Below are 25,859 nucleotides of genomic sequence, written 5' to 3' on the forward strand. Positions count from 1 at the left end.
TGTGCACAGATGGAAAGCTGACAGGCAGGTAGGCCATCCAGTTATTTTAGCCGGGCCGGCTAAAATGATTGGTCGTACTTTTTACAGTACTACGGCTTCCACAGATGACATTTTTTAATGGATTTTTTGTCAAAGCACTTAAGATATTCATTGCTATCGGGATGTTAAGAGCATTCCATGGAATATAACAAAAAGTGTATCTCGAGCCGGTTTCTCAAACTTACCTACCCCACCTTTAAGTAATATATGATTTATGAAGTAACATTGCAAGCAAAATGTAGATATTTTAGCCAGAAGGATCAAACTGGTAACACTATAGACTATAGAGCAACAACACTGTGTCGCAGTACAGGGAGAGATAAAATGGTGAATTTGTGTTTGTTAAGTTTATACTGTGTGTCATGTTGCTGTCTTATTGTCATCTCTCTAATAAAGACTACCTCCCAAAAGACCTATCAACTTAGTTTCATTTGGTGTGGCTTCTTTCTTGGGTTAAGGGAAACATGAGACCAAGTAAATGCTCTGATGATACTATATTACTTTGAAAGCTTGAAGCTATAGCAAAGAAACAACATGCCTTTGACAGCAGAAACAAATGGAGTACTTGATGGCATGCATGCCTTTGCAATACAATGAAATACTATACTTTACCTACAAGCAATAAATAAATGTACCTACATAACTGCACAGTTGGTGAGGATTTAGAGTTCTGCCCTTGATGGTAGAAGATCAATTAAAATGGGGATTTTAAGAGAGGGAGCGGAGTTAAGGCAAGATATAAAGATAAAAGTTCAGCTAGTAAACAAATATCCGTTATATTTCTTGTATTATTATTTTGCACCAAAACGCAATCACCCTCCGACACAATAGGTGGCGATTTGTTCAATCAACGCTGCTTGAACGCTTAACATCCGGTTATAAAACACGAAGAAGAAACCTAGTAAGCTCATTGGCTGTTCTTTGAGGATGTTAGTTTCTGATGGTTGGGCCCGCCTCTGTAAAATGGAGACATCTAACATGCTTTTGGTGAAAAAACACAAATTGTGAATGTGTTTCTTTTTAGCTCCATGGGGTGTTTTTTTCCTGACGCAACGACAAAAAACCGCTAATATAGATTTAGGGTCAATACGCTACCCTCGCTACCTCTTTGTAATAAACTTTGAAGCTAATTTTGATATGTTTGCTAACTAGCCTGTGTTGTAGAGTTCCCCACAGTCACTTGGACCGACCTAAGGCTTTGCATCAAGTGACCTAAAGAATTGGAAATACTTTTTATTGGAAAGATGAGTGGGACGACAACTGTGCCTGAAGAATCTGGTGGGTATAATTAAATAGATATTTTATTTCACATGACTCAACTTAGATTGCACAAAGCACTGAAGAAGTAACAGACGTTTACTTTGCATGATGACCTGCTTGTCAAAGCTTTTAAAGATGATTTCAAATATGTGTTGTGAGTCAAAGAAACAATTACATGGAGTATATTGTTGTCAATGCTCATTCCCATTTATATTGAATAATTATAATATGAAATTAATGTAGCCTACATTCACAGATATAATGGATATGATTGTATTTTTTAGATTGGAACAATATCAGAAATAAGCATATTTAAAAAAAGAGAAAGGTAAATAATCTAAATTAATATGTCATATACTATGAAGAGTTACACAAAATACATATGAATCACAAGAGACAGGAACCTAGGTAAGATAAGGAAGTTTAGGCACATTGATTTATTTCCCTTTATCCTTCACCTTATCTTAATCATTCTAATGATTCAACTTTGTTTTGTCCCTGTGCTACAGATACAGAGTGGACCAAGAAAGACACCCAGAAGCTTCTTGCTGTAATGAAAACCAGCATCCTAATGAAAGACCTAAAGAGCACATATTTAAAAGCACTGAAAAATGTGGACTGGAAAGAAGTGGCTTTCGATCCTTTCACTCCTGAAGCATGCAAAAAGAAATGGGGAGAGATTTTGCAGAAGGTGAGTCGCAGTTCAATCCTAAAGTTTAAAGGTCCCATGTTATGCTTTTCTGGTTATTACCCGTCCCCTTGTGTGTTATGTAGCTTTTTCTGCATGTAAACGGTCTGCAGAGTCACAAACCCTCAAAGTACACCCTGTAGAGAGTAAAACTCTAACACAGAAAATACCTGTCTATGCTGCCCCAGAACGCCTCGTTGGAGATTTCTCTTTTTCCATTGTTTTCTTCCTGGGTACAGTGACGTGCCCATACCCAAATGGACCCATTGGTCCAAATAGACCAATCCCTGGAGCCGTTATGTTACACACACACACACACACTCAATCTTTTCTCAGCTGCAGCTCCGCCGATTTCTCCTCCCTGAGACGGCGGGACGCGGCGAGGCTGTGAGTCGGTGTGTGTGTGTGTTCGGGCGGGTTTCGCTGTGTCTTGCTGTCTCGCAGGCGGCCACTGGGCTCATAGGGAGGGGGGGGCAGGAGCTCCAACAAGCCGTTTAGGACAGAGAGTGAATACACATACTATACAGAGATGCTGTATGAGAAACCAATGTGATTTTGGAAAATTGCACAATATAAATCTATTTTAGTATACCTCAACAATGGAATTATGATCAGTAGAAATGGCCATGACATGGGACCTTTAAGTTGATAAAACAGTGTCATCACATAGTAGCTGTTTCAAGACTTTTACTTATATCATACAATGTACTTCAGCCGATGGAGTCGCCCAGCTGACTCTCAAATCTTAAAGAGATAGTTCGGATTAATTGAAGGGGGGTTTTATACACATTATATATATCTATGTATATATATCGAATTCAAATGTGTGCGTATAAAAAAGACAGGTAGTGAAAACACCATATTGTTTTTCAATTGTATTTTTATTGGAGTCATATGGAGTTGGTCATCTGCACAACTGACAATTTAGTGTTTCAAAATATCAAACTAAAACAAATACACTCTTATGAATGTTTTTAGTAATATCTTTGTTTTTCTTGCGCAGTTGCAGAAGTTTCGGACCCTCACGGAGCTCCTCGTTGAAGCTGAAGATGTCATTTCCAATCCTTTGATGAACACAAAGGTAAACCCTGCACAACCTCTCTTTGTTCAGTGTTATTTCTGAAATACCATTTCAATAAACACATTAAAAGTCCAGTAACCCTACATGTTTCATTCTGCGAGTTAACAGTAAGCTATTTTTTTTTCCTGCAGATTCACCCAGATCACCCGAAGAAACCCACTCCTCCAAATGCCATCTTTTGCAAGGAGAACTGGGTCAGTTATCATAATAAGTACCCAGATATCGGTCAAGAAAAGCTATTCAGGCGTCTAGCCAATAAGTACCAAGCGCTCCCTGATGAAGAGAAGGTACAGGCAACATAAACAACATTTCCTTTCATTCTGTGTTATCTGAGGTCTCACTTTTAAATTATGAATTTCTGACATTTTCCAGGCTCAATATGAGGAGAAGTTTAATCTCGCAACAGTGGAATACAAGAAAAAGAAGGAGGAGTTCAAGTAATTCATTAATACACTTACCAAATAAATGTATCACATTAAGTATAGGCTGCCTGCTTAAACACAGTGTCAAACTAATTCTTTATATTTCAGAAAACAATCGAGACCCAATAAGAGGAAACAACTCTCAGACGACAGCACAGATGTAAGTGATGGTCACAACAGCCACACCTAATGTTCACAAACGTTAGTGTCCTGACTGAATACCATAATCATATAATAACTGTTTCTATGACAATAGTTATTATGAAGGTCACATATAACACTGCTGAAAAGGTTGTTATTATTAATTAATTAACTTCAAATTAATTGAATCCAACAAATGCAGGAAGAAGAGCAGACTGAAGATGCAATCTGCCTGCCTCCCAAACCTCCATTGTAAGCCACACACACACACACTCACTCACTCACTCACTCACTCACTCACACTCACAACACGCAGGGTTACTAATTGGCAGCAGGTAGTGAAGATGTAGTGGTTAACTAAGTTATTTTATAAGTGTTGGCAGAGACAGTACATTTACCGTTTGATTTAAACCAGGGCTTCTTAAGCTTTTGTTACCTACACTTAGTTCTGTTAAAAGCATGCTCAATGTTTCCTGCCTGTGATGATAGTTGAAGAAGTTCAGTGGAGAACCAGCAAATGTATTTAACTTTGCTATACGTCTTATCTTTTGGTAAATTAAACAAGATAACATGGCTAACAAGCAGCTTATTCACTGTCACATGTTTGTATGTGTGTTTGTGTTTCATTAGCAATGGCTATCATATTTTCTGCAAAGAGCAAAACATGACGGGTTTACCAAACAATGCCTACACCGGTGTGTGGGCCCAACGCTGGAGAGACTTGACTGACAGAGAGAGGGAACAATACAGCTTCCGCTGCAGACAGGTAGGGAGGAACACAGACAAAAGTGTTACAAAACATTAGCATCCTGGTTAAAAATCACTTGAATGTGAAATAAATACTTTTATTTCAGATGAAGAGGGAGTACGCGGTTAAGCTGAAGGAATATTTAAAGGTGAGTCCTTTACAAGACTACAGTTGAGCTACTGCTGTCAGACTTTGTGTGACGATGGTGTTTCTGTTGCTCAGACTTTTGACCAGGAGGAGCAGCAGAAGATCCTGAAAAAGAATGGCATCAAAACTCCAATGCAAAAGGTGAGAAGTTATTTTTTGGTTCATGAACAGTTCTTGTGGTTAGAACAAAGGCCAAGTACCTGTAGATGTGCTATTTATTCTGTTTAATTAGAGGAGTAAACGTCTGAACACTTGATTGACAAATTTATGTTAAAATGTGTCATTTATGTGCAGCGTGATGTTAAAAAAGGTCCAAAGAAGATTCCTGGCGAGCCCCACAAACCTCCTAAGTAAGCACGATCGTCATACACTTGTTCCTTATAAGATTCCCAGAAATATTTAAAACTCTACAACTTGCAATATCTACCTGCAGGAAAACTAATTTGAGATTTTTTCCTTACTCACAGTGCTAATATAATATTCTGCAAAAAGCAGATGGTACTTTTCAAGGAGACATATCCAAACTCAAGGGAGCGATTCACCAAGGTCAATCTAATGTGGAGAAAACTCTCCTATGAAGACAAGAATTGCTTCATACAGGATGTAACTGAAAACATGAAAGAGTACTCGATGAAGCTGCAGAAGTGGTTTAAGGTATGAAGAATCCTGTTCTAATGTTCTGATTGTTTCAATCTTAGACATTTAACCTTTATACTGGAACGTCCTTTAAAATGTGTCACATTTTCCATTCTTTAGACATTGTCAAGAGCACAGCAGGAGTCTTATCGGACCAGTAACCCCTCCGTAAGAACTTACCGTAATCAAGTACTAGTTTCTTTCTTTACACACTATTCTTCAACATTTCTTCACGATTGTTACATGATTCTTTTTCAGAAATTGAAATACCTTGGTGAAAATTGCACTGAAGAACCATTTGCCTACAGACATCGGTAAGTTTAAGTAGTGTTGAAACGAAAGACGTTACGTTATAATTAATTATTTACCGCACCAATGCAAAGCCCTCTGACTGTCTGAAATGTCACTTAAATTTACCAGAAGTATGCGGATAAGTTTGTGGTCAATGGTACACAGTTAGGAAATTCTTATTTTTGGGTTAACTGGGTCATTTAAGTATAGAAGACATAATAATTGAGATATTTATATTATATGATGTAATTCATAGGATTTAAAAACAATTCTATCTGCATTTTGGTTTTTAAAACAAGCTCTATATTCAGTCCACGTTTATCATTATGTCACGCAGGATTCAGAAGATGAAATGTTTGAAGACAGCAACAGCGAGCAAGAATGGAAGATGTTTGACTTTGAAGAGGTTCGAACACATTAAAAAACACATTATTTTAACTTTTTGTATCATAGATGTTTAATTAATATTTAATGTTGTTTTATAGGACGAAGAAGAAGATGACGAAAACATCACATTTGAAATGTTTTAGATGGTGATGGGATGGGAAACAGAGCTTGTGAAGTTCAGAGCCGAATTCTGGATTAAGTGACTGACTTTAATGCCACATTGTACTGTATTGAGGAACTGCTTGTTGTTAAAATAGGGTCCCTTTGCAACAAGATGCTTTGGGATCAATGTAAATTTAATCCTGTGTTGTGTTCACATGCTGTTTTTACTGTTAAACAATGACTTGCATGTATGCATCAAAATAGTTTAGGGAGAAAACACGACATTGGAGTTTTATATCAGTTCTCATATTGCCTCATTTTACATTTGATGTTGGGAATTGTATTTTTATTGATTGTAAAAACAAAACTTCTTTGTCAAGCATTGTTTTTGTATTAATACAAACCCGTTTTAGATGTTTGTGAAACCCAGAAATAAGATTTTTCCAATAAACATGTTGAATAAAATGTGATTCATTTTTCGATTATCCTTTGTTAAGTTGAAGTAAAAATGCACAAACGACCAGTGCAGAGGAAAAAAGGTTTATAATTACTAATACAGAGCCGAACAAAAGGCTTATTTAACCCCTAAATGTCAGGGGGGTAACGCAGTCACATGTCGCGCTGGATGAAACAAACACATCGGAGCTGACGCAGAGAAGAAGCACTGCTGCAAAGGAAGCCCTCGGTGGAACTCGTGTAGCGATCGATTGGTACTGTCTGATCTCTGATGTAAAGATGGATGCCTGCCGAAATAGGTAAATAAACACAATTAGCAAATTCCCGTTGCTGTGGTTGCTATTTTTCCTCGTAAGTAGTTTTGTATTATGGGATACAATCGTACGATCGTTTTGGTCTCATATTGTTGGAGTTGAGAGGGGAACAGCCGCAGTGCAGCAGCGGTGTTGTGTTCGGGGACAAGCCTCGCTGTGGTCAAATGCAATTCTTCAACAGCAGAAAACCATTCAACCACTTACAAATGTGTTATATTGTTTCTAAATACTCAGCCAGGTTTGATACATTTTGATGTGTTTAGTTTGTAGATGTAGCTGTCGTTTACCTGGAGGATACAGCGTCTTGTAACCTCTTGGCATGCTTCAATTCCTCCAGCCTATTCATAGCCACGCTCTTTGTTTTCCCCAGCAAGACTTTGGCTAAGCTACCTTCGTTAGACAGCAATGCTCGCATGGGCAGCGTTTGTAATTTGAGCTAATGTCACGTTTGTGTGTTTATTGCGACATTGCAGTGCTACAACACCAAGTTATTTTCTGTTTTCTGTTATTCGCAGGTTATAAACGAGGGAAGTGAGTCCCCTGGCAGTGTTCAACGTGCAAGTGGTAAGTAGCTGCATCACATTCAAGGCATCATATGTTGACCATGCGCTCATTTACATGCATTGGGTAACGCCGCTGTGTTGCTAACTGTGTGTTTCCCTCCTGCTGCAGCCCTGTTCTGGCCAATGTTTGCTGCGCTACAGCATGACCACAGCAGTGTCGGTTCATCTGGTAGTTCTGGCAAATGAAAATGGAGGAGGTTTCAATGTCCAGCCTGGACAACAGCAAGCTGGAGGTACAGTAGAGCAGAGCCACTGTGTGACGGTGGTTTAATCAGCCTTGGAAATGCCCATTACATCTGAAAACACACGGCAGGAAACAGACAGTCTGACTTGTGCCTCTGTTTTCTCCGACCCTCCTGCCAGGGCCTAGCTCAGGACATCCTGTCTGACCTGGTGGAGGATGCCTGCCTGGGTCTTTGCTTCGAGGTCCACCGGGCCGTTAAGCAGGGCTATTTCTTCCTGGATGACACGGACCAAGAAAGCATGAGGGACTTTGGTGAGCACAAAGTCTACTATAGTGAAATAAAGGTGACATAAATAATGTTTGTGAACAACAGAGGAAATGTATAGCTTTTTCTCTGTGTCACACATTTGATGATAAAATCAAAAAAGATTCAAATCTGACTTCAACACCAATGACTCATGACTTTACTCAGATCTGAGCCTTATGACTTGAAAAACCTAATAATTAAAAAGAGTAACACAAAGGAATGTATTTCCCTTCATTTCCTGAATCAAGTGAGGTTACCACTTTCCATCAATTTGACACTTAATTCCCCAAATCCATTTTGTTGAACCAATCCGTCAGCATCCTTACAGGTTGCAAATCAATGACTTGGTCACACTTAAATAACACAACATAAAAAAAAAGACAAAAGTCAATAACAATGCATTCAGGCTATAACATCTCTCATTGCCATCTCTCATTCCAGAATTGTGGACCAGCCGGGATTGGATGTGTTCGGCCAGGTGTACAACCAGTGGAAAAACAAAGAGTGTGTGTGTCCCAACTGCAGCCGAAGCATTGCTGCCTCCCGCTTCGCTCCACATCTGGAGAAATGCCTGGGGATGGGACGCAACAGCAGCCGCATAGCCAACCGCAGGTATGAGAGAGATAAACAGGTAACCACAGTAAAATGGACAAATTAAAATCAAAGAAACATTTACACATTTGTCCTTTAAGCTAAATAAAAACCCACCCTACTACTATGTGAAAATGATAATAGGCAAGGTATTCATAGTGCATATGTACCATATTTGAGTTATCAAACTTGTAATCTATGTATACTGGAGATGCCCCACCACCTTTGAGTATATTTCCTTAAATAGAAGGATAGAAAACATTAAAGTTGGTTTCAGGTCATAATGTATTTTTATTCTAATCAAACTGTTATTTTGCAGCGAGTAATGCTGAGTGCACAAGGTGTGTTGTGTCTAATTCTTCCCTATTTACAGAATAGTCACCGGTAACAACACCAACAACAAGTCAGAGAGCGACCAAGAAGACAATGATGATGTTAATGATAACGACTGGTCTTACGGTGCAGAAAAGAAAGGTGATGTAGTGCTGTTATGTTTGACTTCCTTTTTAAATTGATTGTCAATATTCCCAAATTAAATGACCCTGTTTTTTTTAATCTAAATGTAATGTGTTTCTTTTACACAGCCAAGAAAAGGAAATCTGATAAGGTACTTTTACTTTCTTCTAACAATAAGTATTACATTGTTTTATTATCTAATCCCTATTTAATTTATAAAAACACATGGAGAGGTTTCTGATTTGTCAACGCATAATTGATATTTATCTTTTTCTACCTCAGAATCCAAACTCACCCAGAAGATCAAATCATTCAAGCATAAGAACAGTAAGCGAAAATGAATGCCTTAAACTTCTTCTTTTGTTTGTACTATGTGTACTTGTGTATCCAAATACTCATTACTTCTCAATTGTAGGCTAGTTATTTTTAACATATTTCTTATGAATGCTGTCTAGTGCAGCATTGTGGTTTCATTATTTGATGTTAAAGTAAAGAAGTGAAACCGCTTTGTGTCCAAAAACTTCCTCCTTAGATTATTGCTTAGTTCTAACCTCTCAAAATAGTTTATAATATCTGTCTCTTAGCTATGCGTCTATGATGACTTGCATTAATCAGACGTATCAGGGAATTAACCCTTGTGTCTCACTTTGAAAAAGTTCCCTTTGTTTAAAGTCTGTTTACATCAGAATTTCTTTATTAGTCAGCATCAGGGACATGTACAACTGTTCTTTAATACATTTATAAAATGTATGTCAATGTGTCATGGTCTGTCTCTTGGCCATGACAAAATAATATTTTAAAGACACGAGGTACGGAATAAACTAAGTGGTTTTATTAAAATAAACCAAACTAAGGAAAGATACCAATATGAAGTGTGTATGTCAGCAGTATCAGTCGTGTAGCTGTGGATGAGTGAGCATAATGTAGGGCAAACTGTTGTATGCCAAAACCAAAGATGATGCCAAACAAATTACAAAACGGGTAGCTGCTCTCAGGAAGGAGGGTCTGCCAGAAAAGAGAGAGCGGGCGAGACACAGATTTTGATGCATTTTTTAGTGCAGGAAACCAAGAAAATAGCAAAGACATGCTCCTGGAGATGCTCAAGGGTTAAAGTTCATAATTAAATCATTGTAATTTGTATATTGCATGAGTGAATTAATGAAATTCAGCCTGTTGTTTATTCCCATAGGCATGATGGGTCCTAGACATCGAATGGACAACCAGGAGAGCCCACGCATGCTGATGAAAGACGAGGCATTCCCTCAATAACACACTCAGTCACAAACACACATTCTCTTACCATAGTGTGTGCACATACACACATAAACGCACATACAGGAAGACCAGTAACACTTCAACTTTGGTTCTTTATGTTGTGAATCAATGGACGTCCATGTTATAGGTGACACTCATGGCGTTTGCTGCTCTGAACAAGCAGTCCAGACCTCTCACTGTATACTTGACAGATTTTTTAGTATTTCACAAATCATTGTACCAACACTCATTTTTTCTTTTTCTTTTGTTTAAGAAGTTCTAGCTGGAGTCCAAAATAATGAATTTAAACCGTATACGGTTCTTCACTGCACAGAGGTAGATTCTGGTGTAGTTCATGCAGCGGCCAAGCAGAGGCGGCTGTGTGAAGAGTGATCGTGTGCACATACAGTATGTTTTGTTTTGTTTTTGTATACAGAAATGATTAGGTATTAGGGTGTACTTCTATTTCCTCAACTTTTTTAAATTTCATTCTTTGAATAATAATGTCAAAGACAATCATTTCTAATGGTTTGTCTTTTATTTTCAGTTGAATCACGATACAGTGTTTGAGAGAAAAGCGACTGTTTGCCATTCACCTGTGGAAACTAGAAAATGTTCAGTAAATCAACCACCAATTGTACAAGCAAGTATTTGCTGCAGACAGCAAGTTTTGTTTTGTTTCATTTTGTGGCTAGGTCGGCTTGTTTTCTAGCATTCAAAAATGTCTTTGTATCATGTGTTTACATTGTAAAGGGTTACATATATCTTCGGTGTGATGTGATAGTGTAAATATTCCAATAGTTGAATTGCTGCTATCATGGCTCAGTTTGTTTAATCTGTCTAGCATAATAAATGATTTGTTACCTGTCTTTATGTCTCGTGTTAACTTGGAATTGTTAGCAGGCACTAAATGGGGTCACCCTGCTCAAGTACTTGCATTGAAAACAAAAATGACCAATAGGGGATGCTGTTACTCAAATAATGAGGTCTAGAGATGTTAGTTTGGTTATTTTGGTACACCTACCATAAATACATAACATGTTTTCTTAGTGATGTGCTTCTGTACAATTTATTCTTAGGAAATTGAGACGTAGTAAATAATGATTTCACACAGTGGAAAAAGTAAGAAGTTCAGTGTAGTCCTATTGCATTGAGTTCCCAGAATGATGCCTTCAAGTTCTTAACTCCGACATATGAGCTGTGATTCATTGGGGATCATTAATGAAGGCTAATAGTGGGCGTAAATCATAGACTACAGATTAAATCATGCATTTAAGATGATACAGACAGTTTTATACAATTTTTTTTTTTTAAGTATTAATTTGACAACGACAACCAATCCTTGAACCGCTTTGTGTGACGTAACCAGAGACTAAAGATGTCAATTTTATTCAATATCTCAAACTTTAGCATTTATTTATTTTATGGTCATTTCTTTTATCCCTACTTTGAGTATTTAGTTTACATTGTGCTCACATGGTACATACTTTTCATACTTAATTTACAAAGTATGTCTCTTATCTTTTTTTTACGAGTTAGCCATGTTAAGTCTTAAGAACAAGAGGAGGAGTTGACAAACTACCCAACAGCCTCCACTTGCTGTCCAGAAAACAAGCCGTTGCAGGCAGAAGCAGATCCCGGAAGTAGAAGCCGTTAGAAACGAGCTAACGTTAGCCAGCTTTTTGTTGACAGTTTGCTGGCTGTCAAACCACAGCTTGACCTCATTTAAAGAAACTGCAGTCAGCTAACACGCTTCGTCCCGACTTGTACCAGCGACGTGTATTTAGCAGCTTGATAGTCTTGTTTATTGACCGAAGTTTTCGTCACTTTTAAAACCACTTGTGGATCCAGAAGATGGCATCGAGAGGAGGAGGAGGGTTCACCCCGATGGGTCTGAGCCCCATGAATGTGGGGCATGCTGCGGGCATGAGGATGCCAGGTATGCCCCAACCTCCGGGGGGATACTCCCGGAGCATGAACAACGCTCCCCAGTACCCACAGGTGAGTTTTCTCTTTGTTTGTATTATTACTTTTTAAAAAGAGGGAAACTTGGTAACTTACTGAGCTTAAGTTAAGTGTAATGAAAGTTCATTTCACTATGGCTTTTGTAAAGTTTATGTTACCATGCCTGATTTGATTGTGCACACTCCTACATTTGGATTACAAAACAATTATTTATCTTCTGACAGTCATCAAACAGATTAAATATAATAACCCTAAATGTCTTTATCCTTAAATATCAAGGTGTGGACTCGCACTACTTCCGCATTGTAAAAATCAATGTAATAACTTACTGCCACCAACAAACTGAGTGTTGCATATTTAAAATGTTTTTATAGTGATTGATTATTTTCTACTCTAAAGTATTTTAATGTTTTAAAAATAATTAGCATTAGGCTACAGTTTTTGTGCATTTGTTAAAGAGAGAATCACGTGGCTGCCCTCAGCCTCCTGACAGTTAGCGTGAAACAAAAGTAATTTTATCATCTCCATCTGTCAGAGCTGAGCGTGCAGTTTTCCCGCCATCTGCATGTGGTATTTAGTTAATACGCATTATTACAATTGTGTCATGTTTGTTAGTTGAAGCCATATGGGTTCAGATATGTGTTTGTCTGTTAAAGGGAGTGTCCAAACACAGTAAGCAGCCGCGTTGAGATAGAGCATTCTCATCCATTGTTGGTTATTCATTCAATGTGGTTTATGTCAGACTAGAACTGATTTGAATCATAACACAATAAGTTATCCAATAACTATTGGAACATCAATTGAAAAGCCATAAAGCAAGTATACATACATTACATAATAGTCCAAATAAAACATCTGAATTAAAAACATAGCTTTTTGTAGGATTTACTAAAATTGCTTTTATCTAATGTATCCCATCAAGCTTCGTTCATTTACACAGGATTTTCTTTTAGATTTTTTTGTATCTACTTATTCATTAGTACTAAACGTTGTTGAACGCATGTTCTATGTACCGTAGTGGAAATACACATTTTTATACTACATCTGGCTAGAAAATCTTTTCTGCTTTAATGGTGAAATCAAAAGTAGCATCCTATTGAAAGCATACACATATTCTTGTAAACCAGTACTGCAGGTAGAAAATATAATTGAATCATCTGCACAAATGCTTTTTTTAATCGCCACACTTGTATTTAAAAGCAAATTAGTGAGTAAGAGAATATTCTGGAGAAAGAATATAGAAAATTCTTATGAACCACAAATAATAATTTCAGCTTTCCCTTTTATCTTTAGCGCCCAGGGATGCCATCTAACAGAGTTGGGGGCCCAATGGGATCAATGGGGGGTCAGCTGCCTGGCCCTTCTTACGGCAGTGGGAACATGTCCATGCGGCAAGGCATGGGGCCTCCAGGCATGGACGCTTCCAGAAAACGCTTTCTTCATATGCATCAACAACAACAGCAGCAGCAGCAGCAGCAGCAGCAGCAGCAGCAGCAGCAGCAAGAGGCGCTGGGAGGCATGAGACGAGGGTAAACTGCGGAGAAGTGAGATTGTTTGTGTGAGAGCGGGAGAATAATAATGCCAAGGATGATTGATCAATACATCCAGGGGCCAAATCAGGGACTGGTGCAGCCTGGGACTTAAAACTGGTGCAACTTATAGTTGTACAAAATCAATACATTCGATTTGACGTGAAAAAGCAGCAAATCCTCATATTGGAGAAGCAATATCCTAACATTTCTACTTATTAAACCACTTAAATGATCAGTTATTACATTGTTTCCCAATCAATGAATCACCTCAACAATTATTTAATGAAAATTGCACACCACATTTCCTGCAGAATGTATTTCTTTGAGGTTCTTAAATGTGATGATGTTGCAGTAGAATGAAACATTATAAATCAAATCAAAAACTCTTTGAATTATAATGACATACTTTCCAACTTTACACAATAGAACCCATGTGGTCATAAAGACTCAGCCGCTGATGTTTCCTGTCATGGCTCATTAACACAATAACAACACCACTATTCATTCAGGATGTGTTTTTCTCTGCTTGTGAAGTTACTGTGCTGCTAACACAGCTCAGATAGCACAGACACGAGGGGAGAGTATCTCATGACTGGCCTTTGCTTTTAGAGCAGCAGACACAAGTTGGTATTTTTGACTTGAAACTGCTCAGTGATGCCACGCTGATCAACGTTGCGATCCATGATGTGAGGCGGCATTTACATCCACAATGAATCTCTTGTCTGTAAAGCTTGATCTCATAACCAAATTCTCAGTATACGGGGCTTGGTGTGCCAGAAGCAACAATCTAAATTCTCATCAAAGAGCCTGGGAATTACATTGTGTCCTAATGAAGCGAACTGTGTAATTTAATTAAAGCAAACAACAGTGCTTTTATGAATTCAGTAGCGATGATGAGGAGTCAGAGCCCTGGGTGAGGGGGAGTCGATGAAGAGAGAGCCTTTTGTTATTGCACGATGAAGCTTTCACAAATAATTGATAATCCAATGAAGTCAATGAGGTCTTTCTGTTAATCTTGTGTATGTCAGTGTGTTGTTAGTTCCTTGTACATTTGTTAATGAAGGTCATACTTTAAACAGATCAAATGCTAAGTGATGATCCAGAATTGGCAACATACGTATGTCCTTGTTTGATTGAGTAATATGTTTAGCCTCAGGATTTTCTACTGTTTCAAGACAGCATCATGGTCAATTCATTTATGCACATGATAGTACTCTGGAAATCATCTTAATAACGTCTCTCGTTATGTTTAATAACTTGATGAATAATTATGACTTTACTATAGTCGTTAAATTAACAATCCATTTGAAAGTTCTGCTTGGAATAAATCCCCTGTTTTTTTTCTTTCATATTTGTTATTTATTTCTTATATTTCTTCTTCTTATTCTTCTACTTGTACTTTTTCTTCTATTTGTTTTTCTTCTTATGAATATTATTATTATCATTATAATTGTTAATGATGATTTGATGCTGAATCTCAAGGGGGTTATTCCTGATTAACACCAAACCTCTTATTTATTTCAATTTCTTTGTGACCTTTAGGCCAAAGAGACGAAAGATGGCCGACAAGGTTCTCCCACAGAGGGTAAGAAAGTTTGGACCCCCACTGAAACAAATGTAACTGGATTCAGTTTATTCACAGTCGGCTGAATTCCCTTAATATTAACGCCCTGCTGTCGGCTCTTCAGATCAGAGACCTGGTCCCAGAGTCCCAGGCCTACATGGATCTCTTGGCCTTTGAGAGGAAACTGGACCAGACCATCGCTCGAAAGCGTATGGAGATCCAGGAAGCCATCAAGAAGCCCATCATGGTACCTCATCACTAGACTGAATTCTTAGCTTTTAACAAAATGAAGGATATATTTGATAGAATATTGAGGCCTTACGAAGTGCTGCCTATTCACATATTTTGCGTTAAAAAGAACAAAAGCTCGACTACATGCATCATTTCCTGTGATTCCCTCTTCCCAGGAAAGCAGGCAATCTGAATCAGGTGTGGAAATATAACATAGAGAGGGAAAAAAGAAATACAACAAATGACTGTTGGAAAAAATGTGGCCTATGAATCGAATGACAAAGCAAAGTTTCATGAATATCTATCTTAAAAAGTATAACCTTAAACTGTCTTGATTAACTAATCTATGACTTCCTGTTTTGTCGAAGATCTTTCTTGTTAAAAAAAATCTATATCCATAAGAAGTCATCATGGTTCATTTATGTTTAAACAACAGTTTTTACTGGAGTTTCTGATTCATCTGCTTGTTCATGTCTGTGACACAGCAAAAACGCAAGCTCAGGATCTACATTTCCAACACGTACACCCCCAGTAAGCCGGAGGGCGAGGAGGCAGAGAAGGTGTCCTCCTGGGAACTGAGAGTGGAGGGAAAACTTCTGGAGGAAGTACGTGAGAAACTCTCTTCATTTTAATCTCCTCGCTCTGTTTCGCCATCGTCCCACTGTGTTCTGACTCCTAAGTATTTCAGTCTGTGTTAATCTGTTTCTGAAAAGTCTCCCAGCTCTGGTTGGCCTGTGTCCTTGGCTCAGACCACGCAACCAGATGTGTGTTTACAGCTCTCCCCACTCCACCCCACGACACACACACACACAGAATCATGTTCCCCTTTTGAAGCGAGGAATTGAAACCACTGGCCGTTACATACCATGAGCTGACATGCCTCCCCTCCCTCCATCAATTCTAGCACATTGTGTCATCTGGGGCCACATGAAGGAGGCTTGTTTTTTCAGTTAATTTCTCTCCGCTGGCTCATTTGGTTTAGGCATGCGTAGGAGTAGAACATGGAGTAACAGAAAAGGGATGCGAGGGAAGGAGTTGTGCAAACAGCACTTTGGAGAGGCCCGGGGAAAAACAGCTTTTTATAGTTGTCTGCAGCTTTGTGCTTCAACACCCCCAATGTGGTCAGAGCTAAACAATGCAGCTGCACACAGCACAATATAAGATAGATAACAATCATGCTGCCCTGTCTTTTCACACTCTTTCCTTTATGCACTTTTTGTTTTCTAGCCTGGCAAGCAGAAGAGGAAGTTCTCATCTTTCTTCAAAAGCCTGGTGATTGAGCTTGATAAGGAGCTCTATGGACCCGACAACCACCTAGTAGAGGTATGGCATCATTTAACAGGCATTTGCTGCAACAATCTCATAACCTCCAGGGGACACAAACACCAACATCTTCTGAGACTATTATTGGTTCACTAGCCCCAGCACTTTCTTTTTTAGCCTGGTCACAAAGTTGAGTTCAGCTGGAATTGTCAACTTTTAGATTAAGTCCCTTTTATAAGAGTTATTGAATCTGGAAACATTAAATCCCAACATGTTTATGTTTTGTTCGAAGTATTATGGTAACTAAATAAAGTTTAAGCTTTAATAAAAGAAGATCTGTTTTTTCAGTGGCACAGAATGCCCACCACTCAGGAGACGGATGGTTTCCAGGTCAAAAGGCCCGGTGATGTGAATGTGAAATGCACCCTGCTGCTCATGCTCGACCACCAGGTATCACCTATTTTCTCAATTAAAACATGTTTGAATGGTATGGCTTGTTTCCTATTTTCAAACCACCAATTTCTCTGCTACTTTTCCATTTTTCAGCCCCCTCAGTACAAACTGGACCCCCGGTTGGCTCGTCTGCTCGGTGTTCACACACAGACGAGAGCCAGCATCATGCAGGCCCTTTGGCTCTACATCAAGAACAACAAGCTGCAGGACTGTCATGAGAAGGAGTTCATCAACTGCAACCGCTACTTCAGACAGGTAATGGAAACATTTGGAGGCTTTGCCAAGCAGCACAAAGCTACATCAACTTTTCCAAGTGTTGCTCTGATGTGCTTTCACATTGGTTGTGTAATTTATTGATAAATGTGCAGAACTCAGCATATTCTTTTTTCATACAGAGAATTACCATAATTCATACCAGATTTAGAATCTGATGCCATGATTTATTCATTTAAACAATACATTTATGCATACAGTTACCTTATTTTTACCCAAATGTAATTGTTAATAAGTTAAAATTAATAATTATTTTTAACTTGTAGCTTTAATTTCTTAAAGATCCACAAAGTAGTACATTGTGCAACTAATATGCATGTTTATTAATGCTAATGTGGAGAAAAAAAGATAACAAAACGTTACTTTCAGCATATAAAGTTTGCTCTGTTTTCTAACCAAATGCTGTTCAGATCTTCGGCTGTCCTCGCATGAAGTTCTCTGAGATTCCCATGAAACTGGCAGGCCTGCTGCAGCACCCTGACCCCATCATCGTCAATCACATGATTAGGTAGGAGTGTGTGGATCATTATCATCTTTCTGTGTTTGTGCATGTGCACTAATATTTTCAGGATCTCATTAATTATACAGAATCTTCACTTTAGTGAAGTTTTAGCTCATACTTTTCAACCACCATATGACATGTTGTTCATTTTTAACACCAACATCACTCTTGACTTGCATCTCCTCTGCACAGTGTGGACTCCACCGATCAGAAGAAGACGGCGTGCTATGACATTGATGTGGAGGTGGATGACCCTCTGAAGGGCCAAATGAACAGTTTCCTGTCCTCTACAACAAACCAACAGGAAATTGCTGCGCTGGAAATTAAGGTAAGGCCTATCAGTCAATCACAACTGGCCCTCATCTCCCTGGCTTTTCAGATAATTGGAGTAACATTTAAATATGTTTGGTTTACTTATGTATTATTGCACTGGTTTTGTATACTGCAGATTCATGAGACGATTGAGTACATCAACCAGCTGAAGACTGAGAGAGACTTCATGCTGAGCTTCAGCAATAAACCTCAGGACTTCATCCAAGACTGGCTCAAGTCTCAGTGCAGAGATCTGAAGGTGAACATTTTCTCACAACGCTGATTACTGTATGTGTTAATAGGACGAGAGTCATTACACATAGCACCTCTCATTGCGTTGCAGTAATTTGCAGATTCGTTTCCTCAAATGAAGGGACTTTAATGCCTTGACTGCCTAAGTAAATTGACAATTGTTGACCTTATTTTGGTATTTTAAATGAAACATTTATCTGTTTTCATAAAATGATAGTTCCTCATGTTCAATGTTTTCTTTTTTTGTCAGTTGATGACTGATGTGACAGGAAACCCAGAGGAGGAGAGGAGGACTGAGTTCTACGAGGGGCCCTGGTTACCAGAGGCTGTGGGCAGATACGTCTACTCCAAGGTAAAGAATTACACAGCCTTATGTAGTGCTTCACAGTGAACACCGGATGGTTTATTGTAAGTTATTCTAGTTTCAACATGCACTAAGACATTTCTTTTTTTGTTTCAGGTGCAGCAGAGAAGACAAGACTTGGAGCAGGTGTTGGGAATCCGTCTCGCCTAAAGACATATTACAGTATACAATATATACTTGACTTAATCAAAATTGGAATTTGCTGGGAAATAAATAGGCTACTGTTGCAGCTTAAATGTTAACAAAGCCATCCTCATGGTATATGGGAAACATATAGGATTGTAGTTTTAAATCAACAAGTATATTGGACCAAAGTGATTAACATTTCCTTAATTCTATGATTACTTTGTATTTTGTGTCGTTTTGAGCCTGTTCAAATAATCTTGCCTTGTTTTGCAAAATGTTTTGTTTATGGTACATTATGCTTGAAACATTGGTGCTGTGTAGGTGTTTTAGAAAGGGTGTCTGTTTACCATTTAAAAGCCATAACCTTAAGTGAGGAACAATGCAAAATAATCCATACTGAACTATTTTGCACCAGAGATATATACACATATTTCAAAGATGTATTTAGAAAACATTGATAGTTTCCCTTCAAAAATACGTAGGAATGTTTACGATGTTTCATGACTTGGATAGTAACTGTTTTTGCCAACAATAATAATAATAATTTGAAGAGCTGTTTTTTCTTTATATCGATGGATATGTCATTTGAAATGAAACGTGTATTTGCTTTGTAAAAAAAGCATGATTTTGAGGACAGCTCTACATGGGAAAATGTGAGCTAATTCGAGTCCTCTCTGTCCAGCTGTAATTCATCAGCTCTTTTTGTACTTTTTGGATGTTTACAAGCTGTTCTTGTTTATTATTGGGGTTGTTGGGGTTATTGTTTTAAGGCCAGGAAATTGAACTGTTGCCTTCTCTTTGGATTGAAGTGTTTCTTCTGTCAGATCCAAAAGGTTAACTGATATTAATAAAATAGGAATGCAGTTTGTGCCAACTAAACAATGCATCAGATTTTTGTCTATAGTTTCTAGTTTCTGGAGGTAACTTTTAATTGAAATGCCATTTTGTTAAGGTTTTGTATGAGGGTTTCTTTAAACATTCCATGTTGACAGTATCATTTGTTTTGTGAAGAACGCACTTAAAATATGACATTTTGTGTACAAATATTTGTTTGTACTGCCTCTTTTGTAAAATGTTTGCATGTTTTGTATCAATCAAAAACCTTTATCTTTTATACATTTTTCACAATAAATGTTCCTACCAATGTTTTGTGTTACAATGTTAATGCTCATGGCGTTATTCTAAATATTATTAATGGTATAGTCTTATATTCATATATTTTACTCTGCAGTCTCAACTGTGTGATAACAGCTAGGCTCAGGCCATGAGTGTGCATGTCAGGGCTGGTCTCAGGTGTCTCAACAGGGCTGGTCTCAGGTGTCTCAACAGGTCTGGCTGGTTTTACCTGTATGTTAGCGCCTAAATGGATTTCCCTCTCCTCAAATAACAGCCAACCCAAAAACATCCTGCACTCTTTGCAGATCTGCAAATAACTGACTAAAGGTTTGCATAGAATTACATTTATCAATAAATGGGGAGTCAATTAAGCTTTGAACTAAAAAATAATAAAAAATAAGATAATGTTGTTAGGCATTAGAAGTATGTTTTTTGTTGGACAGATTGTACTTTTGACAAATGTATGGAAACTCATACATTCCAAAATGCCAGAGGGCAATCGCTGAAGGTGATAAAAGCAGATCAAAGGAAATACGCTTTAATTAAATAACACACACACACACGCGCACGCGCACACACACGCACACACACACACACACACACACACCCATTACGGCGTTTATGGCGGGGGAAAGGCTGTAGGTGGCGATGTGCGGAGTTATTTAAAAAAACACGAAGAAGAAGTCTTCCGGAAATACCTCTCTCCTCCAGCGGAAACAGAAAATTCCAAGATGGAGGTGGACGGACCTGATCATGTAGGTGTATTTTTTCTTCCGTTTTGTTTGATTTATTGGTAATAAATGACTAAAGGAACGTTATAATTATGCTTTGAGTCGAATAGTTTAGCCTTCATCGGCTGTAAGAAATACCGGCTGTGCGACTCAGCTGTAAATAGTGACATATCACTTCTTTGGGAACAATAAATGTGTGTAGTATTCTGCCGGTTTGCTGTCTCATTGTAGCTAACTATGCTAACGTGCTAGCATAGGCTCACTGTCAGTTGACGTATAGCTATTTTAAGATAATCTGAATGACTTGCAGTTAGGGTCTTCTTTGTTGTAAACTATCAAATAAACAACCGATGTTACATTCAATTTAGGTTAAATAAGTGTTTGAGCATCACAAAGCGCTGGCTAAGCTACCTCATCTAAACACTATGCCGAGTCGAGTTGGCTAACGTTAGCTGCTAGCATAACTTGTTGTTAGAAGAATTAGAATTGGGAGGGATGAAACCCTCTTTAATGGTCACACGGCACAGCACACACAGTGACATTTGTTCTCTGCATTTAACCCATCCTAGTACCAGGAGTCTAGTATTAGGAGCAGTGAACTAGTCAGCAGAATAAACTAACTAGATCATTACATAGAGGCAGGTAACAGTTACTTAAAGCTAACATTATGGATTTATTTATTTCACGAACTATAACGAAATGTAGCTTTCTTTAATTGTGTATAATTGAGTAAACACTTTGACAACTAATCGAGACGGATTGAAATCGCTCAAAGATGTTTATTACATTTGCCTGGTTAATTAAAATTACTATCTTTTTGGAAACATTTAGCTTTTCTGCAAATAAAGAAATAGTCGAACATCTTATAATGATTTAAGAGAAATTGATAATTGTTCAAATGTTCTTTTATTTGGCAAAATAGAGTATGACATCTTGGGTATAGCTTATAAATGTAAACTATTGTAAATCGGATATATGTAAAGTTTCTGCTGTTCTGAGACAATATTTCGAGTGACTTTTTGCTGACATAACGATCAACAGATAAATAAGTTTGATGATATTTGTTTGACAGATGGAGATGGGGGACAGCAAAGGTGGCTCAGGGCTCCGACAGTACTACTTGTCCAAGATAGAAGAGTTACAGGTAAGAAATCATGATATCGGCAAATGTTTAGTCGTTAATGTGACTTTGATTGCAGAACTTCAATTTCTAAACGCTGCTTTCTTCTTAAGTTGACAGTAAATGACAAGAGCCAGAATCTCAGACGTCTGCAGGCACAGAGAAATGAGCTCAATGCCAAAGGTAAACTGTTCTTCACCACTGTGTATTTGACATATCATTTCATTTTATCACATAAAGTCATGTAAGCTTTACACATTGGTGACCTTTTTATTTTGTATCTCCCAGTGCGTCTCCTTCGTGAGGAGCTGCAGTTACTACAGGAGCAGGGCTCCTACGTAGGGGAGGTGGTGAGGGTCATGGACAAAAAGAAAGTGCTGGTCAAGGTAGGCTGTGTTATTGTGCTTTGTACCACACCGTAATTTTGAGTACTAGTTGACATCTTAAATTAAAATGTCTCCATTATTTTCAGGTACACCCAGAAGGAAAGTTTGTCGTTGATGTGGACAAGAACATTGACATCAATGATGTAAGTTTTGAATTCACAATCCCGTCAATGGTTGGCATTTGAATAGTTTACCCATTGTTGTCCTTCTGTTTTGCAAAACAAACATTATGGCCTTTCATTTGTTGTGTTGATAGCTTAAAACTAAATAGTAAATAATTCAAGTCATATTTGCTCACCTGTAAGTTTATGAAAACAGGATGTCATGTCAGGAACATAAAACCTGCAGTATCCAATAACACCTCTGTCATTCCTTCATCAGGTGACTCCTAATTGCCGCGTGGCTCTGCGTAACGACAGCTACACCCTGCACAAGATCCTGCCCAACAAGGTGGACCCGCTGGTGTCCCTCATGATGGTGGAGAAGGTGCCGGACTCCACCTATGAAATGATTGGTGGCCTGGATAAGCAGATCAAAGAGATCAAGGAAGTGATTGAGCTGCCTGTCAAGCACCCAGAGCTGTTTGAGGCTCTGGGCATTGCACAGCCTAAGGTGAGTGACTTATTCAATGTTTCTGTACGGGTTCTTAAAGGGGACGTTTCTCTTTAATAATTGTTCAGATGTAGTCATATGTTATCTTCCTCTGGCAGTGTAAAGATGGTTCTGTTTGCTTTGAATGTGTGCAGGGAGTGCTGCTGTACGGCCCCCCCGGTACAGGGAAGACCCTGCTGGCCCGAGCTGTGGCCCACCACACTGACTGCACCTTCATCAGGGTGTCTGGTTCCGAGTTGGTCCAGAAGTTCATTGGAGAGGGTAAGCTTCCTTTTAATTATTTTATTAACAGACACTTTTAAGGCTTAAGACCTCCCCGTTTATTTTATTGTAAACTATTTGGTTGTATAACCGTTATTTCTCCCTCTCTTGTGCCAGGTGCCCGTATGGTGCGTGAACTCTTCGTCATGGCCAGAGAACATGCTCCCTCCATCATCTTCATGGACGAGATCGACTCCATCGGCTCGTCTCGTCTGGAGGGCGGCTCGGGGGGAGACAGTGAGGTTCAGAGGACCATGCTGGAGCTCCTCAACCAGCTGGACGGCTTCGAGGCCACCAAAAACATCAAGGTAACACACACACACAATTATTTTAGTTTTTTTATTGCATGAATGTGAGCGTTATTATGAATATGTAAATGTAGCTTTATAGTGTGCATAGCCCTTCACTAAAACTTTTATTGAACTTGAACTCCCCTGTATTACCATTTAAGGGTATATACAAATAATGATTTAGTACATTATAATTTTGTTAGAGCAGATATAAGGATTTTTATGTAACTTTTTTACAAATAGATCCATTAACACTTAGAATACCTTATATCCCCGGGCGCTGTACAATAGCTGCCGACTGCTCCTAGTACTAGACTCCTGGTACTAGGATGGGTTAAATGCAGAGGCCAAATTTCACTGTGTGCTCTGCATGTGTGACCATTTAAAGAGGGTTTCATCCCTCCCAATTCTATCTGCTTAAACCTACATTAAAGTTGATATACTGATTTTATACACTGATTTTATACAATTATTTCACACATTGTATTTTCCCAAATATTTATTTCAATTGTTTCTCTCTCTCAGGTCATCATGGCCACCAACCGTATTGACATCCTGGACTCGGCTCTGCTCAGGCCCGGCAGGATCGACAGGAAGATTGAGTTCCCCCCTCCCAATGAGGAGGTAGGAACTTTCACAACACAGTAAATACACAAATGTAGACCTGCTGTGGGTTTGTTTTTGAACATCTCTTTATTGTGCATCATTAGGCCCGTCTGGACATCCTGAAGATCCACTCCAGGAAGATGAACCTGACACGTGGCATTAATCTGAGGAAGATCGCAGAGCTGATGCCTGGAGCCTCTGGTGCAGAGGTTAAGGTGAGAGGAAACCCACTAGATGGCAGCAGTTGGTTGGTTAATTAATACCTCTTTTTTTAATTGAATGTTCTTGTCTTATTTTCTAGGGTGTGTGCACAGAGGCAGGGATGTACGCTCTGAGAGAGAGGAGAGTTCACGTCAACCAGGAGGACTTTGAGATGGCTGTGGCAAAGGTTTGTGTAAAAAAGTGTTGTCACACACTTTACCACTTGCCCTGTATCTACTTACTTTTATTGACCATGTTAACGTGCACAAAATGATATTCCGACTAAGCTTTTTACATGGCCGATAACAATGACATTTCACCTAAATTCCTGGTAACATGCAGCCGGATGATAACATTCAGTACTGCATTTAACATGTTTGTGCTTATCACAAAAGCTGTTAATATCCAAGTCTATTATGTTACAAAGAGGCTTTTCTTTTGGATATGCTAGAAAAACCTTAATCAGATGTACTGTATGCATGTTCTGTTCTGTTTGCATAACTGTACCAAAACTATGACATACTTGGAATAGTGTTCTGTATAATTGTTTCTACTACTAAGTCTGTCCCGTTTCCCCCCTCCAGGTGATGCAGAAAGACAGCGAGAAGAACATGTCCATCAAGAAGCTGTGGAAGTAAAAGGCCTTGTGTATTCATGCACACAATGCAAACACATATGTATATTTTCCTTTTGTTTATGCTTTGGTTTATAATTGTCATTCTAGAGTAAATGGTTTCCCCAAATAACAGATGGTCCATGGTTTTTATTTCTCAGTTATCACCAAATAGCAGTGCCAACAAATACAACATGCTTCTTTTAATACAGATTTGTGTCAAAGCCAAGTTATGTCACATTAGAACGGTCTTCCTTTTACAATGATATACTTGATATGGCACTCCACAATATAGCTTCTATTACAGTAGAAGTCTGACATGATTGGTCTTTTATGGCATTATTTGGTGATCTAGTTCCTACATGCTTCTGAGAGGTTTCTACTGCCACTTCACACTGAAGGATCTAAAACAGAAAGTTGTGCTTGATGTTTAGAACAATGAAATTGCAGCTACCGCGGACCTGTGTGTGTGGAATTGTTAAATGGCAGTAACACTGGCTGATTCCTAGGTTGCAGTCCAATAGTCCAAAAATCAGCTCCTAACGTCTAACCCTATCGTCTATCCCTTGACCTCTGTGTGAAACGTTAAGGGATAGTGGATAGGAGAATTCAAAAGGACTTAGAGAATCCTACTGCACTTTCACTATCCGACGTGTTTATGATGCGCCAGCGGACGTCATAAATGTGCGTCTGCTGCTGCTGTGGGGAAACTATGGAAACTAGTTTTCTATACAGCGGACTACAACATGGATATAAGTCACCCTCTCTCTCCGGTCCACATTAATACAAATTATCCCAATACGTATGATTGTATGAACGGCCCGTCCACATTGCGGCGTGTGTTAAAGCTTGCTCCATTTTTTGGAATATGAGGAAATGACCTGCAGTGTGTCTCTCCCAGCATACACGCGGTTTGATTGGCTAGCGCTTGTACTGGCAGATTTGCATAAACGGGATTTGATTGGCTGACGCTTCCACCGAAGCTTCAAAAGTTGAACATTTCTCAACTTTTGCAGCGA

The 25,859-nt window shown here is 38.7% G+C and overlaps 4 protein-coding genes across 4 annotated transcripts; all 4 read left to right on the forward strand.

The window, feature by feature from the left end:
* Positions 1-167: 167 nt before the first annotated feature.
* On the forward strand, positions 168-6,412 carry LOC117473295 (upstream-binding factor 1-like protein 1). The gene is made up of 16 exons (XM_034118812.1): positions 168-1,317; positions 1,809-1,990; positions 2,991-3,068; positions 3,200-3,355; positions 3,441-3,505; positions 3,599-3,650; positions 3,834-3,883; positions 4,262-4,397; positions 4,486-4,527; positions 4,602-4,667; positions 4,821-4,876; positions 4,994-5,180; positions 5,283-5,330; positions 5,421-5,476; positions 5,791-5,859; positions 5,939-6,412. Exons 1-16 carry the CDS (start codon positions 1,284-1,286, stop codon positions 5,988-5,990), a joined length of 1,329 nt encoding a protein of 442 aa, XP_033974703.1. The 5' UTR covers positions 168-1,283; the 3' UTR covers positions 5,991-6,412.
* Positions 6,413-6,538: 126 nt separating this feature from the next.
* Positions 6,539-10,936, forward strand: si:dkeyp-118b1.2 (uncharacterized protein LOC559983 homolog). The gene is given in 10 exon segments (XM_034120058.1): positions 6,539-6,697; positions 7,228-7,276; positions 7,385-7,508; positions 7,639-7,775; positions 8,208-8,378; positions 8,731-8,831; positions 8,942-8,964; positions 9,096-9,114; positions 9,117-9,140; positions 10,003-10,936. Coding segments are annotated over 8 exon segments (606 nt in total). The 5' UTR covers positions 6,539-6,697; positions 7,228-7,276; positions 7,385-7,457; the 3' UTR covers positions 10,083-10,936.
* A 743-nt stretch (positions 10,937-11,679) lies between these two features.
* smarcd2 (SWI/SNF related, matrix associated, actin dependent regulator of chromatin, subfamily d, member 2) lies at positions 11,680-20,050 on the forward strand. Its single transcript, XM_034119774.1, has 13 exons — positions 11,680-12,068; positions 13,326-13,561; positions 15,107-15,149; positions 15,253-15,375; positions 15,845-15,964; positions 16,587-16,682; positions 16,971-17,072; positions 17,169-17,330; positions 17,759-17,856; positions 18,043-18,178; positions 18,299-18,421; positions 18,665-18,766; positions 18,875-20,050. The coding sequence occupies exons 1-13, from the start codon at positions 11,922-11,924 to the stop codon at positions 18,926-18,928; spliced, it is 1,542 nt and encodes a 513-aa protein (XP_033975665.1). The 5' UTR covers positions 11,680-11,921; the 3' UTR covers positions 18,929-20,050.
* Positions 20,051-20,706: 656 nt separating this feature from the next.
* Positions 20,707-24,973, forward strand: psmc5 (proteasome 26S subunit, ATPase 5). The gene is made up of 12 exons (XM_034119977.1): positions 20,707-20,775; positions 21,824-21,895; positions 21,985-22,054; positions 22,160-22,257; positions 22,344-22,400; positions 22,639-22,869; positions 23,004-23,130; positions 23,248-23,438; positions 23,946-24,044; positions 24,131-24,241; positions 24,328-24,414; positions 24,812-24,973. Exons 1-12 carry the CDS (start codon positions 20,752-20,754, stop codon positions 24,863-24,865), a joined length of 1,221 nt encoding a protein of 406 aa, XP_033975868.1. The 5' UTR covers positions 20,707-20,751; the 3' UTR covers positions 24,866-24,973.
* Positions 24,974-25,859: the final 886 nt, after the last annotated feature.

This window comes from Trematomus bernacchii, unplaced genomic scaffold (assembly GCF_902827165.1).
Source record: "Trematomus bernacchii unplaced genomic scaffold, fTreBer1.1, whole genome shotgun sequence".
In the NCBI taxonomy this organism is placed as follows: domain Eukaryota; kingdom Metazoa; phylum Chordata; class Actinopteri; order Perciformes; family Nototheniidae; genus Trematomus; species Trematomus bernacchii.